At 38.8% G+C, this 20,858-nt stretch overlaps 1 protein-coding gene across 1 annotated transcript in view; it reads left to right on the top strand.

The window, feature by feature from the left end:
* Positions 1-20,858, top strand: part of VWA8 (von Willebrand factor A domain containing 8) — a 314,655-nt gene that overhangs the window by 291,026 nt on the left and 2,771 nt on the right. The window contains exons 41-43 of the mRNA XM_045566813.1: positions 6,078-6,203; positions 8,758-8,916; positions 20,246-20,344. Of these exons, the coding sequence (XP_045422769.1) occupies positions 6,078-6,203; positions 8,758-8,916; positions 20,246-20,344 (384 nt within the window). The remainder of the gene's footprint in view (positions 1-6,077; positions 6,204-8,757; positions 8,917-20,245; positions 20,345-20,858) is intronic.

Here is a 20,858-nt window from a genome sequence, read left to right as displayed (position 1 = left end):
TAAGTACTCAGTAACCTCATGCTCGATGGGCAAATGATATTCCCAAAGAAGCATAAACAATCATCAGAGTAGTGACAAAACTATACTGAGGTGAAGAAAGGCCTACGTCTATGGATCCAAAGAATTTTACTGAGTACCAGGCAAAATTAATGAAGAGCTAAGCACCTCACCACAGCTTTATGTCTAACATTGCAAAAATAATGAAAGTATCCTAAAAGCATACAAGCAGACAAAAACAAGCTATTGACAGAGAAAGAAAAATTAATCTTACATTAGTTGTCCCCGAAATGTTGAATGCCAGAAGATAGTAGAATAATGCCTATAGGATTTTCATAGAAAAATTCTTGTGACCCAAGAATTCTATACTCAGCCAAAGTACAAAGGTGACAGAAAGATATTTTCAGATATTCAGAGACTTAAAATGTCATGTAAGTACCCTTTTTGAAAATAATTTTGAAATATGTATATACATATATGTTCACACATATACACACGTGTAAATATTCCAGCCAATTAAAAGAGGAATCAAAATTCCTTAAGCATGAGAACCTGGTGGTATAAAAAGACCAGTAATGACCATTGGAGGTAAATACAGAATCAGAACTAAATAATTGTGCTAAACAAGTTTAAAAAAAAAACTCAAAAGCAAGAATAATTCTTTTTAAAAATACACAATATTAAAAATCATGAATTTAATAATAAATAGTTTAAATTCTTGCATTATTTTTAAAATTAACCAAAAATCAAGATTTTGGTTAATTAAGTTGGTATAGAGGAGGAATAGAATGAAGTCAAAATGTAATAATTCATGTTACAGATGAGAGAGGCAAATATTCTTTCATTCCTGAAAATAGAGAAAAAGAAGTTCCTGTCAGGCTTGTTAAAGACTTAAAGTTATCATGCCAGTATTTTTTAATATATTTCTTGCAAATTACAACGTATTTTACAAAAACTCCTCTGATTGCTGGTGAAGAGGAGACTGTATGGGGGCAAGCGTGGAAGGAGGGAGACCAGTGGGAGGCCATTGCAGTGGTGCAGGGGAGAGAAAATGAGGGCTGGACTAAGGATGGAGCGTGGACAGGGAGATGGTAAGAGATGGTCAGATACTGTCAGGAGTTGAGAGGATTTGCCAGTGGACTTGGTGTGGGTGAAAAAGGAGTCGAGGATGACCCCTAGGTACGGGGCCTGAACAGCTGGAGGAATGAGGTTGCCCATTGCCTTTCACGGAGATGGGGAGGACTTTGAGAGCAGGCCTTGAGGGGTGGAATCTAGGCTTTAGCTCTGAACTTAAGTTTAAGATGCCTGTTATCAATGTGCACTAAAATGTGCAGCTCCCAGCTCCTTTGAGTTACAAAATAGTTAATTCTCGAAAGAAAGGCCTGAAGTTGTTTTTGTTCATAAAAACTGACTATTTAAAGGATAGTAAATTGTCACGCAAAGTAATGACTTAGCTCCAAATCAGTATCCAAGAGTACAAACTCTTCTAATGAGAATCACCTTTGTTAAGTAGATGAATCTTCATTTTCTCTTGCCGTGAGATGTTATTTCATAAAACAGGGAATTCCTTGGAGTAAGAAGGTGCATATCTTCTTTTTTCTTTGTCATGCTGTTTCACTATTTAGATCACTCAGGAACTTAAACAGATATTTACTCAAATGTTTTTAATGACTATGTCAAAATATTGAGAACCACAAAGTAAAATTTTTTGTTTCCACTTAATGTTTGTTACTTTATGAATACTATGTAGAAGTTTTCCTTAATCTAATAATTATTTGTTCTAATGATATAGATTAGTAGCATAATAAGTATATGTTGGTTGAGCATAGAGAAATGTTAAAATAATGGAAGCTCATGTTTCATAAGAGAAGCACTGTTCCCAAACATTGTTAACAGTTATTCATTCGCCCAAGTATTTCTGTGCTTTATTCTGTAGACTGTATATACGTTCTACAAAAGTTGCTCCTTAACTCTTTCTACTCTCCTCATTAAACAAATTCTGAAGGAATAACAGAATATTGGCTTACTTGTAGAATTTGTAGGTAAAGAAACTCTTGATTAACCATAACCCAAATAAGTGAAGACTTAAGATTAATCAGAGTGCTTTCAGTGCTGAAATCACAAGACAGAGTGTCACAAACCACAAGATAATTGGTTTTTGTCAAGTTTATTTATTCTACTGCCCTCAGTGCTACAGATGTGTGTCTATGTGTGTTTCTGTGTGTGTGTGTGTGTGTGTGTGTGTGTGTGTGTACTTTTTGGCTAACCACGTATTTCCCAGAAAATGAATTAAGCAGGATACATCATTCTCTGGGTATTTCAGTTAGTTCAAGTGTTTTTTATGTGAAAGTAGTAAAACTATATTTGTTTTTCAAAAAGTCTGTGACATAGACTTTTTACTAGTGCAGCCTAGCTTTACATTTAATGAGTTCTCATTAGTATGAATTTATTGTATAATACAAAACAGATGCACTATTTACAAGGATATTTTACTTCATGCAATAGGAATATATAGTAAATAACTATATATTTGTTTGGCCCTTTGTTATAAATAAAAGCATATAGTTAAATGCAGTAGGAACTTACTATTTAAAGAAGTATTTCAACAAGTCCCATAAAATACAGAAGCCTTTATATTCACAGTCCAAAATAATAAATATTTCTATTCAGCCTTCAGTAACTTTTTAAATAGCTCCCTCTCCAGCCCAGTGCCCCCAAGAGCATCCATTCTGACAGGCCTCTTCCTGTTTTGAGTTTCCAAGTATTGGCGGGCTGGCTACAGGATAGAAAATAAATTTTCTGCCCGTATTCATCTGCAAGTTACATACTTGAAAACTAATGAACAGTGCTGCTATTATAAAAATGTCTTTGTACCCAATAGTTCTGGATCAAAAGACTGATACATAGTTTTACTTCTCAAAAACAAAAACTACTACTGGTTCATGTTCCTAAAAATATCAGTGACAAGCAGTACCCAAAGTAATTCGTTTATCTGTTAAAAAAATAAAAATGAAGGGCGTATACTATACACCCACCAGAATGGCTAAAAAGGGATTTTTTTAAGTTATCAATATCAAGTGTTGGTGAGGACATAAGCAAATGAAACCCTCATGCACTGCTCATGGGAATGTAAATTGGAAAAATCACTTTGGAAAAACTGTTTAGCAATATCTACTAAAGCTGACTGTATCTATACTCTGTTACTCAGGATCTCTGCCCAACAGCAGCATGCACATACCTGCTCCAAAAGGCATAGCCAGGAATATTCATGGAGGCATTATTCATAGTAGCCCCAAACTGAAAACAGCGGAGTTGTAGAATGGGTAAATTGTGACAAAGTCATATAATGGAACACTTTTACAGGGGGAAAGAGAATACAAGGTGTCCCAAAATTCTCTATATACAAGAAAAATTTTGTAATGAATATTTTGTAAATAAAGATACATTTAGCTACAATTTCCTATTTTCCCTATATATGGCAACTTTTGGGACCCCCCATGAAAGTACTGCTGCACACAGCGTGGTATTAAAAACTCTCAGGCAGAATGTTGAGCCAGAGAAGCCAGGAACAAAAGAGTATATATTGTATGATTCCATTTTTATAAAGTATAAAAACAGAGAAACTTAATCTATAGTTATAGAGGGCAGAATAGGGATCTCCTTTGACAGGAGGAAGGTAAAGTCCAGAACAGGGCACTGGGAGGCTTGGGAGGTGTGGGTGATTAAAATGGTGTGTTCACTTTGTAAAAGTTCATTGAGCTCTACCCTTAAGATTTATGTGCTTTATTACAAGTACATTATACTTAAATTTGCAAAGTTCACCCCCACCCAAAAGGAAGAAAAAGGTAACAGATTTATTGGGAAAAGCCTTACTCCCACTTTGCTTTTATCAGCCTATATAATGGAAACAAAGTCTTGAAGCTAGAGAGTACCTTGAGGGGTGAGAATCATTATTGGAAAAGAAGCAACATCAACACAAGCAAATTAAGACCCAAAACTCCAAGACTCTTAGAAGATGGTGAACCCAGAGACAGAAAACTTATTAATATTGTAAGGGAAAAGTAAATATTTTATACTTCTGTAACTGCCTTACCAAGGGCAGTAATAGGAACACATGTCCTAAGCAGGAATCCCTTTTATCATGTTTACAAGCATTAATTATTAGCACACATACTGAAGAGAGACTCCCAAAGCGCTGCTGGACTTGTGGTTTAGCAGGCCTTCGCTGGGTCCCGGCTCCCCATGCCTCTTTCCCCAGCGTCCCCACATCCACCGCACGGGATTCCTGTGCCTTTAGCCTGTTACGGTGCTGGTCAGGAGGACTTCACAGACCTCCCATAAGAAGTTAACATTTGTCATTTCACAGTCTTATAAAGTAGCTTTGAAAGCTAATAACTAGAGCTAACCAGTAAGATTCCTATCTCACAAAGCTACTACAGGGAATTGAAGAAAAACTTAATTCTCCTGGTAAATGATAAATGTCCTAGTATAGTTTAGTCCAATATAGGAATATATAAAATAGCAAAGTATAATTACTCCAGATCAGTTTATTACAGTGGGATCTGTATATTTGCAAGGTAATCCAATAAGTAATTTTTATGTATAATACTCCTTTCTGATTGGTGTAAACCACACAATTGTCAGTAGTATTTTTTGGCAATCTTAAATTTAAGTCTTAGGAGTACTGATTAGCATAATGGAATACTTTCCTGGATATGACATTCACTCATTCATTCATTTACTTATTTACCTACTTACTTACCGAGCACACAGGGAGAAAAACAGAGTGATTACCCAATATCCCAGTGGGGTCCAGAAGTTTATATTCCCTCATTTTAGAGGAGAGGGGAAGGTAAAGAATATAGGTAACCCAGTCTATGACCATACCACCCTGAATGTGCCCGATCTTGTCTGATCTCGAAAGCTAAGCAGGATAGGGCCTAGTTAGTACTTGGATGGGAGGAATGTATGTAATCCTGTTTAGGGGCAAAAAATGGTTACTAGGGAGGATGACTAGATACTTGGGAAAATGAATGGATGGGGGAAACAGATTGAGTTGTAAATGATTCTCTTTAGAAATCAAATTAACCTGAGAGACAGGTATTATATTTAAAATTATTTGGACCAGGTTTGGTTGCATTCTTGATCTTCTTTTCTGTAATATATTGAGATAACATGGAGGGGAAGAGAAGATTGTTCTTTTAATGGGTCTGTTTTTTTGTAAAGAAAGAGAGAAAGCCCCTTCCAAGACCCGTTGATCTCTAAAGGTGTTTAATTCAAAATACTCTTTATACCAAAGAGTCATGTTTTAAGGTGAAATTTCCTGGGCTTCTTCACATGCATAAAAATATTTTAGGTATTCTTTCCACTTAATGTAAATATAGCTTTTGCAGTAATAAACATATGCCTTGATTGGGATATTATAATTCTTTATAATTTTACTACTGTCTTAGTCCATCTGGCGTAGTTGCAAGTTATTGTGGCAAAATATTATGTAGAAATACCTTTAGAAAAGTAATTCAGAAGATTTCTGAGTATAGAGGATCAGAGAGACATGTAGGGTACAAAATGTTCACATACTATTTTTTTCAGCTGTTTCCATTTGCACACTAAGTCACGGAGAACTTGAGTTACAAATGCTTTTCCAAAAGAAAGAGCTCTGAAGATCGTATTTTCTCTGGGCTTGCAGACAGTGTTAACAAGTTCAAGCTGATTATTTTGTTAACTAATAAATTTTCTAGAAGCACTATGACAGAAAGTCCATAAGAAATCCATCACCATTACATTTCCAGATAGTGAACATATCTCCAGGGGTTCATTTGCATACCATTTTCCTGTTCATGTGTGTTTTAAGTGAGTTCATTTTATTGTTCCATATGTTAAAACAATTAAAACTGGCCACAAAGGGCATTTCTTTGTCAGCAGAGCAGAAACTAGTCCATTTATGCAACTGTGTTTATACAGAACCATCACTTATTGAAAAGATCCCAGGTGTGTTTTCTGTTATTCATGCACAAAGTGTGTCAGAGATCCTGCAGAGCTAATTAAATAAGGCTTTGTGTGTGTATGTGTCATTGTAGGCTAAAGGTAAAGAAAGACAGTGGCTAAGACACCAAGCTACTGGGGAACTCGATGATGCCAAGATCATTGATGGGCTGACTGGAGAAAAAGCCATCTACAAACGACGGGGTGAGCTCGAGCCACAAGTAAGTAGCCTCAGATCTGCATAGTTTGGCCTTCTTTACAGAAACCTGCTTTCATGAGTTGAGTCAAAATATCAGCTCTGAATATGGTGACCAAGGAAAGCGTTATTTAAAAAAGAAGAAGAAGAAACAAAAATATTATACTATTTGTTACACAAGTCAAAGTCCTGGCAAGAAACATAAGACATGCCCAAATTGAGTAACTTAAGGAACACTCAATACAAAGACCATTTACAAAGGTGAGGGTGGAGTTTAGGAAAACCAAAAAGAAACAGTGCAGTAACCCAGTAACCCAGGCCTAGCAATAGCAGGGATCTAACTCACCCTTGGGTCTAAAAGGACAGAGTGAGAGAGCAGTTACTGGAACGTGGAGAGGGTAGTTTATGGCGCTGTGGCCTTTGGTAGCAGAGCTATCCCATCAGCAATGGCAGAGAAGGAGCTGAGGGAGCAAATATCCCAACCCTCTGATCACCTGCCAGTGCATCCTATCAGCAGAACCCACTGAAAGCCGGCTGCCAAGAGAGTGGCTGATATGGTAGTAGGTGCCAGTGGAAAACTTCCCCTTCCACTCTTTGAAGGTTCTTTGAAAATCAACTGATAAAAGGCAGATTGATAGGCGAAAAGGCATACAAATTTATTGACATGGACAGGAGGAAAATCAGGGTGATTACCCCAACCACTCAGTGAAGTACAGATTGTTATGTACCCTTCTTTTTAGGGTGGGTAAGTGTAGATGATTTTAGGGGGTGGTAAATGATTTTTAGGGGAATCCAATGGGCTTGAGGAACATACAGTGGCCTGGGACAAAGTCTGTTGGACCTACAGAGCAGACAGTGGTTTGTGACAAGTCTGTCCAGGTGTGTTGACAGACTTCAGTGTTTCCTCACTTCATCCTGTGCTCTGGGAGAGAGAGAAAACGGGAAGACCAGGGGGAGGTGGGGTCAGAGAGACCTTGAGAGACGGCTTCAGCATGTCAAAGCACCATATTTTGGGGTATCGCTTTCTAAGCCCCAACACTGTCCATACAGATCAGCTCCCAGGACACAGAAGGTCCCCTGGAGGGGAAACTAAAGACACCCTGTGAGTCTGTTAATCCCAGAGGATCCTTCAGGTGAAAACAAGAGAGCAATCTTGGTAGTTTTCAACTGTTCTATTAGTTTAAAGAACTGTGTCCATCATATAACTGAAGAAAATTTTAGGAAATAAGGAAGTCCCCCTTAAATAACTATAATTGTAATATGTAAAGTTTTACACAGCCATAATTTAAAGATATTTCCGATACAATGGCAAAAAAAAAAAAAAAAAAAAATGGCAACAGGATGAAATACTGAGTGTCTTGGAGAGCTCCGTGATGGCCTGTCTTCCTGAATGACCAGAATTGCTGAGTAGCCACTGATAGCCGGGGTTCCAGTGAGTGGTGGGGGGAAGGAGAGTCACTCCATTTAAATGTTTATTTAGAGGATCTAGTGGTAGTTTGGGGAGTTCTTATTTCTGTGTCATTGGTATGAGTCAACAACTGCTTTCTTTACTGACTCATTGTGGTCAACAAATGTGTTTGGATACATCTGAAATTGTGAGTAGTCATAGAAGCATATGTGACAGCATTATTAATTTAGGCAGACTCAACAAGTTTTTAAGAAATATGTTAAATTTGCCTCAAACAATTATACTCTTAATACCGATGGTATTTTCTTGAAATTACTACCTCTGCTCATTAATCTTCATACATGTCAGCAAGTATATAATAACGGAATAATCAGGAATTTTTCTCTCTTTTTTTTGGTCAATAAACAGACAAACTTTCTTTAAAAAAAATTTACCAATTGGCATTCATGGGTCCAAAATCAAACTGGAAGTTTATTTCGCATTTTAATTGACATTTCACATTTTCACATTTAATTGTTTCTAGACAGCAGTTAGATGCCATTTAACTGCCAAGAAAAGAGAAGCCATAGTTCAGTAACTGGAAGGATGAGAAAACTTAATGCTTATATTAAAGACAAAAGACATTTTAAAAATATTTTCCTTACTTTCTTTGCCAGAACCCCTCTCATATAACCTTGTTTTAGGAATCTGACATTTCTTGTGGCCGATGTTGAAAATTATTTTCAGGTCACTACACAACAGGTACAAGTGAGCTTCCCTCGGAAATCACACACACTCTTGCTGGAGTCACCGACTCTAAGTCATGAAGTGAAGGTGACATGTTGCAGTTTATATCTTTCCACACTACTATTTTTAAGACATCATATTATTTCTAAGGCAGCAGCCTCAGTAAGGCAACTTTACTAGACTAGAGCGGGCTTTGAAAGGACTGTATTCCAAAGGGAAATCTTTTCCATATGGCCCCAACTATCAGCACAAGTCTGAAATCCTATTTACTGAAATACAATCCGTGGGCACCTTCCCACCTGCCAGGAAGCCATGTACAGGGCTGAGCCTACGGCTGATCCGCCCGACTCCAGGCAAGCACTCTGGGACCTCGGTGAGATCCCCAGGACAGCAGCCAGGGGTGGTTTGCTGGCTCACAAGGCTTCTCTCTTGTTCCTTCCCTCAGCTGGGCAGCCCGCAACAGAAGCCTAAGCGCCTGCGCTTGGTGGTGGATGTGTCTGGCAGCATGTACCGCTTCAACGGGGTGGATGGCCGGCTCGAGCGCTCGATGGAGGCTGTGTGTATGGTCATGGAAGCCTTCGAGAACTATGAGGAGAAGTTCAAGGTAATGGCATGAACTAAGGATGATGAGAGGTGTCATTGACCATATCCACCCAGGAGTCAGCCTAAGTTAGGGCGCGATGATGGATAAGTGGATGCAGACTCCATCCAGAGTGGACAAAACCTTCATCCTCTCACCAGCTCATTGATCAGTGCAGAGAAAATGAAGCTTTTGTTTTATCTGCTTTAATAATCAGAAAATAGTACCATAATTTAAAGTACCAATGACTACAGAAGAAAGCAATGCACTTCACAAGTTGTATGATGTTAGCCATAAAGTTAGGGGAAAACCAACCGCTTAGAAGCACCCTAAGTCTGTTCCCAGACTTCTCAGAGCCTCCTGCTCTTATCCCAATTCCTCATCCCCACCCACTCTTGTCCCATTGCCAACCAGGCAGCCTTCCGAGGCATGAGCCTACCCATAAAGCGCACTGTGTCAGCATGGCTTTCCCTTCCCACGTGGGCTTGAGTTATACAGTCATAGGTGTCTCCCCAGCTGACAATGAAGAAGATTACCCTGGGAGAAACACAGTTTCCCATTTAAGCTATTTCCATTTCGCTATTGCCCAGTTTTCTGTACACTCTCCATTTCAGAGATCTGAGTATGGAGAAGGATCTCCTGATACTGATGTGTGACTGCCCACTGTGAGCCTATTAATCTGCTCTTATGCCCAACCACAAAGAGCACCTGCGCTTGTGGCCCTTACCAGAACAAAAAACCTTGAATGTAATCACATGCCATCTAATTATTATCAAAAGCTCAGTTGAGAGAAATGGTGGATGTGCAGACATGTGTAAAGGGCGCACCGTCTATCCATAGATATTCTAGATTTTATTCTGGATCAAACATGTCTGTCAGAAATCAGCACTCTGAGATCATTATTAGGCTCAACATCCCACCTGCACCCCAGAGTTGTTTCCCTAAGCCATTTCTCTGTGTTATGAGGCATACAACAAGAAGCAGATTGATGAAACCCATCACTTCATTTACTGTAGGGCTGTTATTAAGGATTCTGCCCCCTGAATTCCCCAGAGTCCCTTGTATGAAGCTATGCATAAGAAATCCCTTTTAGAATTAAGTGGTAAGAAAAGGGCTGCTGGGGGTCACCAGGCCCTATACCAGTACAGGATGCAAATACAAATAAGACATGGACTTTCACCATGGGGAGTAGCTTTGTTTCCCTTGAAGAACCGGAACAAGTTTCCCCTCATGATTAGTGAAAGCCATGGTGGGACTGCTCAACATTCCCTCTTGGTTTTAGTTGCCAGGAAGCTCAGAGCCAAAATCAAAGACCAGCTATGACAGCTTTGTTGTGTCTCTGGCAGACTGGTATTCAGCTCTTTCCTTCCCCTGCCCCTCCCTCTCTTCAGATGTACCTTTTTCTTGATTTTTATTTTTTGCTTTTTTTTATGTTCTATGGGTTTATAGAAAATATTTATTTAAAATATTTGAGATCATTTCTAACATAAGGTGGAATATAATTCTTAAATCATGGACCATTGGTGACCAGTGGATGGTTAGACATCCATTGTATCAACATAAATATCCACATCCCACCTGATGTTTTAAAACCCTTGGGTCTGCTAATATTTGAGTGAGCCCATCTGCGTCTCTTATGGATCTTGAACGTCACTGTTCCTCAGCTCTCTTTGAGCTATATGGAGATTTTTAACCCATTGTAGGCCATAGCAAACATACCACTGTTAAAACTGGCAAATTCATAGTTATCTAAAATAAAATTTCCAGTTAAAGGATTTCTACATCTTTGAGAACAGAACTGCTCTGACATGTAAAGGTACTTCTTCCAAGTTTTTAGAAAGAAGATTTATTAGGAGTTAACCAAGAAATTAGGAATTAACCAAGACACGGGTCCCTAGGACTGGGTAAAGAACGAGACAGAGGGCAGAAGGTGGCAAAGCTACTAGAGGGTTCAGAGAGCCATTCTGATGCTTCCAGGTAGATGGTGTCATTGTCACAGGGTGGGCTGAGTATTTCATGGCATCTCACAGTGGAGTGTATAGAGAGATTCCTGTTTGTCCAATTCTCACTTTCAAAAGTCTATAATCTAGAAGAACTGTTAACAAAACTGGATGTGTCACACAAAAAAGGAACAATATCAAGAAAATGATCGTTTCACAAGAAATTCTTTCCTTTTGTTTTTTATTGATAGTTACAAACCAAACTTGCCATGTGACCTGCTGGAAGTCAATTAAGTTCAACAAAATTCAAACATTAATTGAACACTTGCTAAGAGTAGAGCACTCTGCTAGGTACAAAGTTGAGCTTGTAGCTTAGTGAGGGAGACATGAAAACTACATGTTCCAACAGAAGGTTCCGTGAACAGTGTGGAGGCATAGAGCCTCTTCACACACTCCTCTGTAGAGGGTCGTCCCTACTGCAGTACTTTGCTGACACTGTCTTCAGTTGCCCCTACAGTGTAAAGAATTTCCTCAGTATAACCACAGATATATTGAGAAGATAACCGTAGTAATATGTGACTGACAAATCCAGATGAAATTGTAGCAAGGCACCAAGACAAAGTAAACTTTTTTCAGGGCTTGAAGTAGCTCTATCATCTTTTATGCTATTAGATTTTTAACAGGAAGTGTTTTAATGGTTTTGCTTTTGTGCATTTTCTTGCACTTGTAAACATACCCCTCACACTTACCACAGTTCTATTAGAACATTTTTTAAGGAGAAAAAAAAGTCTTAAGAAACCAGTGTATCATCGCAACCAAAGGAAAAGATCTTAAGACTTCACAAAAGAAGCTCTTTGAACCTCTTTTAGGAAAACTTGTGTTTGGGTGAGTGTCTGGAGGAATAGGGTGGCCCAGGGAGACGTACGAATCCTGTTCCTACAAATTCCTCATCATGTCCACAGACTTTGGAGCCAGGGTCACTTTGGAGGTCACTTACTGCAGTTCCTCATTCCACAAACAGGAAACCAAGACCCAGACACACGAAGGACTTTCCCCAAAGTCGGAAGGCTAATTGGAGACAGAGTAGGATAGAGCCCAGGACTCTTCTTTTGTTTGTTCTCCCTTTTTTTGTTTGGTTTTGTTTTTAAACTTTCCCCTTTATTTCACAACTGTTTTATTTGGAAAAATTTTAAACCTACAAAAGAGTTGAAAGAACAGTAAAATGAGCACCCATATGCCTTCACTTAGGTTCACCAGTTGTTAACATTCTGCCTCACTTGCTTCATGTTTCTCTCCAAACATTTGCAGTACTTTTCTCCCCCTTCTAAATCATTTGAAAGTAAATTACATAAGTAGCACAATACTTTACCTCTATATGCTTTATTATACTTCTCCTAAGAGTGAGGATGTTCTCTAACACAACTTCAATACCATCATCACACCTAAGAAAATTATCAGTAATCCTATACTATCTTATAATGTCCAATTCAAATTCAATTCTCCCAACTGTCCCAAAAGTATCTTTTATAGTTGTCCCCTCTCCCCACCCTGCCCCCATCCAGTATCCAATCAAAGTCCACACCTTACTTTAGGTTGTAATGTCTCATTAACCTCCTTTTTTTTTTTTTTTTTTTTTTTGCATGACAGTCACTTTCTTGAGAGTGCAGACCAGTTGTCTTATAGAATGTCCCCTATTCTGGATGAGTCTGGTTGTTTTCTCGTGGTGCTATTTAACTTGTTCCAATGCCCCCTGTTATTTCCAGAACTCCTAGCAGGCCTTCCTTCTACACCACGCACATTGGAGACTTTGTAACATCTTCCTACCACCCCTGCCCACATGTCTGAGATTTTGAGTGGCTACAGGCCACCCAGTCTCTGCTAGGGCTTCCCAGGCCTCCTCTGTAGAGGGCAAGAGGAAGCTGGATGGCACTACTTACATTCTGTGAGAGCTTTTACTGTTTATGATGAGAGTCATCCCTTAGTATCCATGGGGGATTGGTTCCAGGACCCCCTGAGGACGCCAAAATCCTTGACGCTCAAGTGTTCCCATCAGCACTCTGTATCCCCAGGTTCCACGTCTGCAGATAGGGAGGGCTGGGAGGGCTGACTGTAAAAGTTTCGGGGTGTGGGTAATATGTACATGTAGTACAAAATGTAAAAGGTAGAAGAGGAGTAAGAGTGACGAGTAAGCCTCTGCCCACCCCCTTTCGGCTTTAGGCTCCCTTTTCCGGTGGCAACCACTGTTAGTGGATTTTTTGGTTTCTTCTCCGAAATATCTGATGCATATATACCAAGTGGCTGTGTACCGTGCATTCTGTTCCGTGTCCTTATATTGTATGATCATATTCAACTCAGTACTTTCATTTGCTCATTTGTGAAAGACACATAAGGACTAGGAGTAACTAATGAAAGGATTTAATTTACTCAGAAAATAGAAAACGATGGATGAGCAGAAGACAGCTCGAGGAGCTCCTGGTGAAAAACTGATATTCTGTAGCCCAGAATGACATCTCATGTGGTATCTCTAGGAATTCAGTGGTGTGATCTGAGACTCCCTCCCTCCCAGTTCCAGACAATTCTTAATGCTGTCTTCCTGCATTTATCACTCAGTTGTAAAGGTGTCTAGTCTGTATTTGCTTTGAAACCTTCAGAAGCCATTGGCCTGGTCTGGTGATCTGGACTCTTCCCTGTCTCTCTTGGCAATGGCTTTGTGTTTTGTTTGGCTTGGGCTCAGCTCCTGAGTGGTGGGTCATTACGATCTAGGCCCAGTAGCCTCATTTGAAGTCAGCCTCCATTTTCCAGTTCTACATTATCATGAGCTGTGCCAAACCACAGGGACCCTCAAGCAAGAATTACTAAGAAGGAAAGGTAATTCAATGGCAAGATGCATTTCTAAACCATTTGGAGTTTTTAAAGTTTCTCATAATTGTTCTAGGAACTAAATTCAGTTATCCCCGGGAATAGATTCACAGTAGGTCACTTAAGAGTAGAGCAACATCATTTGCTTATAATCAGCATAAACTCTTCTGATCTTAATATCATAATTTTTAATGTTTACATAGTGCTTAAACACTGGAGTGAAAAGTGGAATAGTAATGATTATGTGAACTATTTTATTTTAATCAGGAAATGTTTTTTTCCTTTACCTTCATTCCAGTTTGTTCCTCATGATTTCTCCAAGCCCCTGGGAATGTTTTTACTATAACCTTAAAATAGACCTCCTTATCAAAAGCTCTTAATGCCTTAATTTTTTTCAAAGTACTCGATAACATCAAAGTTAGGTGACTTTCTTTGCTAAACACTCAAACAGTGGCACCAGAAAACAGATTTATTCAGCTATTCAGAAGTTGTACTTTGACAAAAAGAAAGGACCTCAAATGTGTTGTTTCTACGAAGGCACATAAACCATATTCTAAAGCAGTGGTTTTCTAACAATGTAACAAGGAGCCCTTGAAGATTGTTTGGGGGGTGGGGAAAGTGAGCAGCACTTTTTGCCCCATCCCCCACCATCCCCAATTCAACTAGAACAATTCCACGTGTATTGATAGTGTATGATGTTTCATAAGCTGGGCTTTTGTGCAATATTTCATTTGAAGAAAGGGTTCCACTGCTGAAATTTTTTAAATGGAAGGAAAGAGTTAGAAAGCCGCTATTCTAGGGCCAATACTTGATTATTTCGTATAGACTCTGAGGGCTTTCTTTTTGGAAAAGGTGTCATTGATCCTTGGTTAGACTTAGATGATTCACTGATTCACTCTTCCCTTGACAGAAAAAAACAAGGCATAGGTGTTCCTAAAACTAAGAGAATCAGGCTTTTTCATTCTAATTCCTGGACACACTGTTGAATTTGCATAGAACTTTGAGGGATAGGAATTTCCTGGAAATTATTTTCACCAACCTCTTTGTTTTATAGATAAGAAAACCAAGATTCAAAGAGGTTAAATGCTTTGCCCACAGTCGCACGGCTGCATTGAAATGCCAGAACTTCTGACTCCTGCTTTAGGGCTCTTGGCTGATGTTTTATCCCTGTTTCTCACAGCCATTTTATTTCTATCCAATTGGTATGTTTAAAAGCTGTAATTCAGGAGCAAGTGTATCATTTACGTAAAGTACCCTGTCTTCTGCCCTTGGCACCTCACCACCCCAAGGAGGTATGATAGACAGGCTTTTCTCAAAGATACCTTGGTCAGAAAGGCTGGATTAACTCCCAGAAGGATGTGGAAAGATATGACTCAGAAACCAGCACCTGCTGGGGAAATTTCTTCTATCAAGAGCTTAGTTCACTGTCTATAATTGACCTCTTCCCAAAACCTCAGGAATGTTTCACAGGTTTAGAAATGGAGACCAGTCATCCCGTCGGTTAAGGCTTTTAATAAATTTTTATTACTACATGGAGATAGGACCAAAGAAGGATGTACATATTTTTCTTAGTCCATTCAAAATTAAATAAGAATTCAGAATTGATTCAATTGTTGATATAGAAATATTGGCCAAGCCAACCATTCAGAAGCTTAAATAGAGATGGGAGGGGAGAATAGTTGGGAGGTTGGTTATTTCTTGGTAGTGAAAACATTGGATTTAGAATCAGAACATCTGAGTTTGGTTTCCACTTTTGCCAACACCAGATCCATGACCTTAATAAAGTCTGTTAATCTCTCTAAGCATCAGTTTCTTCATTTGTGAAATGGAGATAACACCCACCCCAAAGGCTGTGCAGAGAATCAAAATGAGATGAGACATATGGAAGCACTTTGTAAACTGCAACAAACTATACAAGCATTGAACATTTATAGTCATTAAATGCATTGTCCTATCTTTTGGCCCTGTGAGGTGGTAAAACAGAGATTATCCCTATTTGTCAGAGAAGTTAAGTGACTTACAAGCATATACAGTGTTAGAGATCTTCTAAGCCAACATTGTTTACAAGGTAGAAACAAGGTTTGCAGAGGTTAAGTGACTTGCTCTAAGTCAAAAAGCTTGTTAATGTCAGAGCCAAGTCTAGAATCCTTGACCTTTCAGAACATTGCTCTTTTCACATTGACTTCTATGATATGAAGAAAGATTAGCCAGCTAATACTATAAGTTATTAGATAACTGACACCCTAGGGTTCTGCTGGCACTTCTCTTGACCTTTTAAATCACAGATTTGTCTTCTAATCCTTTGCAGCCCACAGTTAGTGGTGCCATCTCAGAATGGTGTGTTTGGATTTCTAAAAGGAGATTAGAATTTCCTACATACTAGTTTTCAGAAATAGCCTCATATGATTGTCTCATACCTACTTATAATGTGGATGCATAATAAAGCATAGCCTCTCCTACAGCTAGCAAATGATTATCCTCCCTCATAGAAATTTTCACATAAATCTTATTCATAAAAATGCCAGTAGCACTTTGTTCTAAGCAGAGTTTTCTTTGCATTCTAAGTATTATAAATCATTCTTGTTATTTGATGGTAAACCTTTGTATCTTAGACTGAAACTCAGCATTTGTTTTCATTTGTTATACCTTTCTAAATGAATGAGATTTTCTATAGAAAATAATAGCAAAAGGGCATTTAAACAAGTTTCTAGCAAAAAAGTATTCAAATTGGTCTTCTCTAGTTGAGGTTTTTGTTTACTACTGTGGCTTAATACTTATGCCAAATGCTAAACGTAAGACTGCATGAGGATTTCAGGTATACTCTGAAAAGTGGAGAAATCATGATCATAAAAACTTTGAGCTACTCAGAAAAAAATCTGATCTAAATGTTAAGTAGTTTGATAATGACAGTGAGGCTCTTATTTATTGACTCCTTTGGTTCCTCCATGGAAGTGTGCTCAAGGCCCTGTCATATCAGATTTCACAATGGTCACAGCAGGAACAAGACTGGGTGAGTGGCAGAATTAGGAGTTAGAGGATGGAAAAGAATGAGATTGTGTACCTGTTCCTTGAATCCAGACAGTTTTGAGGATTAGCAAATTACTGTTTGCAAAACATGGTAGAATCCTTAGATAGCAAATACTAGATAATTGTGACAAAGAAGTATTGTTTTTAATGGAAGCTAAAAATGATCTATAGTAACACCAGGGAATGGTCCACATTTGGATGTACTTTGGATTCCTCTCAATCATTTTATTGACTTTAGACACAGAATAATCCCCAAGCCCATCTGGAATATGAGAAACTAGAGCCTGCAAACCATTTTGTAAGCCCCGTCCTTTCCCTTAGGTGTGTGCTCCAGCTTTTGCAATACTCAGTAGGCACAGACAAAGGCTGATCTTTCTGCAAATAGCACTTTCCTTTCCACAAATAAAGAAAAGGGAAAAAGGAGGAAAAAAGGAACAAAAGAAGGAGAAAAAAAGGAGGTCTGCAACCCACCTATCTTTGTCTCGTTTGCCTGGAAAATTATAGTATACTTTTTTCCTCCTGGGCATGTATTTAAATGGTAGATAGACATATCAATCAGTCAATAAAATGATAGATGGATAGTTGCTAAAATATTTCTGAAGGTGTTTTTTTTTTCTTTTTCCCCCATATCAATAGAGATGAGCAGTTTCTGAAGGTTTTAATCAGCCAGTATCTTGTTTCGATAAAGAGCATCCAACTTTATTTGTTGACTGCTATTTGTTTAATAATTAACCAGCAACTTTTTTCCTTGCAGTAACCAGTTAACATTGACTCTATGAACAGACCATATGGCCAAAGATTTCTATAGTCTCATCCATTGTCATCTGATAGTAAGAACTCTAGCCATCAGGTAAAAGGGAAGAAAAAGTCAAATGCATCCATAGCCCTCTTACCTCAGCCCAGTGTAAGAAACCTACTTCTGTGTAGGGAACAGATCTTCTTCCTCAGGTGTAAGACTCTGTTTAACAGATTACTTCACCAACCCTATAATGAAAGCAGCCTACCTGGCACCTTCCTAGGAGAACTTTCTTCTTGGCTACACACAGTTCCTGCCATGACCATTGTCAGATCAGACGTGTCAAGGCCTCCTCCCTTGAGCACACTTCCATGGACGAACCATCGGAGTCAATAAACAAGAGCCTCACTGTCATTATCAAACCACCTAACATTTAGATCAGAATTTTTTCTAACTAGCTCAAAGTTTTTATAATCATGATTTCTCTACTTTTCAGAGTATCCCTGAAATCCTTGTGCATTTTATCCTATTTTATTTTACAGTTTATAGCTAGATTTATAGCTTTTCCATATTTCGACATCATATATGGGCCTCCATTCATGTCACCCTCCTGGGGATGACTGCTAAGTCTTCACCTGCAGCCACATCTGTCCCCTGGTGGACAAGTTCAGGATGTCTACCACGGAACTCATCTTCCCCAGATAACCCCCCATTCAACTTCCCGTTTTTGCACAATAATGATTTCAACAGAAATGTTCTATTTCTTTTCATTTTAAATACAATGGTTTCAGTTATGTTATGGGTTGTTTTTTGTCAGCTGGCTTGGGCTAACCACCATTTATCCCATGATTGCTGAGGGAAAAAAATTGCATTCCAGCTTCCAAACAGATTATTTGTAGAAAAATGTAGCCCGCATGCAAAAGGAAAGCTTCTTATTGCCCCATCGTGATTGCAAACTCTCTTAAAGCATTTGTCCAATAAACATGCTAGGCCCCCTCACAGATACTAAAAATTCAAAGATAAATATGCTATGGCCTCACCCTCAAAGGACTCACCTCTTTAAAAGGAACAGACATGAAAAGAAATAATTGCATTCCCCTGCAACACCTAGAGTAGTGGTTTGCACATGGTGGCTGCTCAGAAGCTGTCTGTTGATCGATGGTTGGTTGGTGGATATCGCTGATTCTTAAACATTTTATCCCACAGAACTCCAAGGTCTCCCTAAAATCTATTGCCCCAGACCCACACTCAGGGTTTTCTTTGCAGATGCTCCAGAAGCTCAGATGCCCCAGGGTCTATTCTTATCTTTATATCAGCATCACAAAAATTTTTAGAGGGAAAGAGGAGGGAAGAGGGAATCTGGGGGCAAACTCAACAGTTGGAGGGAACTACCTTGCCCCAATTTCAGTTTACCTCAGGCCCAAAATCTTTTTCCATATTCTGTAAAAGAGTTGCACCCGACGCCCAGCTCTAGCTTTTTCTCAATAGACAGGACTTATTCGTGTACATAGCAAGATAGGGAATTAAAGAGGTACTTTCTAAATTGAAAAATATGTCATACACTATTAAGTGGAAAAGCAGATTATAAAATTACACGGTCAACATTATCCTTTTTAGTTAAAAATGTTATTGATGTAGATTTGTTTGTATGTGAATGTGCAACCTCTTACACATATATTGAAAGGAAATAAAAGCCTAGGCGCTTATCCAACAAAACATTAACCATCTTTAGTGGGATTATGGGTAATTTTTACTTTCTTTTGTGCTTTTCTGTAATTTTTACAATAAATATACTTTCCTTTTTCCAAGAGAAGAAAACTGTATATTTTAGTTTTCTATTGTTGCATAACAAATTACCACAAACAGCAGCTTAAAACAGTACTCGTTTATTAACTCATAGTTGTGTAGTTCAGAAGTCTATACAGTCTTAGCTGGGTTCTCTGCTCAGGGGCTTCTCAGACTGAAATCTGGTGTCGGCCGGGCTGGGTTCTTACTGGAGGCTCTGGGAAGAATCAGCCCATTCAGATAGTTGGCAGAATTCAGTTCCTGTGGTTGTAGGACAGACATCCCTGTTTCCCTGCTGGCTCTCAGCCAGGTTTGTCCTCATCTCCTAGATGCCACTGTCAGGTTCGTACCCTGTGGCCCCCTCTATCTCAGCCATAGATAACTCCTTCATGTCAAATCTCCCTAATGCTTCAAATCTTTCTATCTTTCCCTGCTAGCAGCAGCCAGAAAAAAACTCTGTTTTTAAAGGACTCGTGTGATTAGGTTAGACCCACCCAGACCATCTGCCTTTTAATTAACTCAAAGTTAGATAAACTTAATGACATCTGCAAAACCTCTTTTGCCATATAAGTTAATATAATCACAAGTAATATCATAGTATATTTATGGGTCCTGTCCACATATAAGGGGAGAAGATCCTAAAGAGCATGTCCACCAGGGGGCTGGGAACTTAGAATTCTGCCCCTCACTCTGTGTGTGTGTGTGTGTGTGTGTTTTTAAGTATGCCCTGAAAGTTAAGAATGAAATTCATGGTAGACCCTGAAAGCCTCATTATATTTTCTACCTCCTGCTGGAGGATGGAGATCACAGAAGAGGATGGATCAGAAATGAATGAGTCTGGATTTTGTTTGCCTTTGTTGATAAACATCTATCTCACTGCACTTCTTTATGGCCGTATCTTGAGCAACTCTGGACAACAGCAGTCAGAAGACTTGGACATTTGTAGGTCCGATTACAGTTCTTTAGTGGATAGAGGTTTCTAACTCTCTGATTCTCTCGCGTACAGTACGACATCGCTGGACACTCCGGAGATGGCTACAACATTGGCCTAGTTCCGATTAACAAAATCCCCAAGGACAACAAGCAAAGACTAGAAGTTCTGAAGGTAAATACATTCAATTATCTCTATGTTTTGAAAGTTTCTATCAGATTAAAGACTAAAAAGATTCTTTGAAGAAGCAGTAGATACAGGAAAGAAAAAGATTATCTGTTTCACAAGCCTTCAATCATTAAACTGAGAAAACACCCATTGTGCCCTAAAATACTTTTCTCCATCATATACAATTTAAAATTTGTTCCCTACATATTTTTAGAATGCTCAGTATTAGATTGCAGTCTACAGCCTGGGTCCCCTCATATGTCCTATACGGTTCTTCTCAGCCCCTGCATGTTCAGTAGGAGGAAAAGAATGACTCCTTTTAGGATACTCTCTATCCTCAATTTTATGTATTTCTTGGTATTTTCTAATAATAAATTCTATTTCATAGACTTAAATTTGTGATAGAAACACACATATACCATGATTTTAAAGTAAATGTCCTCCATTGCTATCAATGTGATACAGTGTTTAGTATTATAACTTTGTTTATTGGTAACTCAACCCATTCCTCGTCTTTCTC

The sequence above is a fragment of the Lemur catta genome, chromosome 13, assembly GCF_020740605.2.
Source record: "Lemur catta isolate mLemCat1 chromosome 13, mLemCat1.pri, whole genome shotgun sequence".
Lineage (NCBI taxonomy): Eukaryota > Metazoa > Chordata > Mammalia > Primates > Lemuridae > Lemur > Lemur catta.
This window is presented reverse-complemented; position numbering and strand designations above follow the sequence as displayed.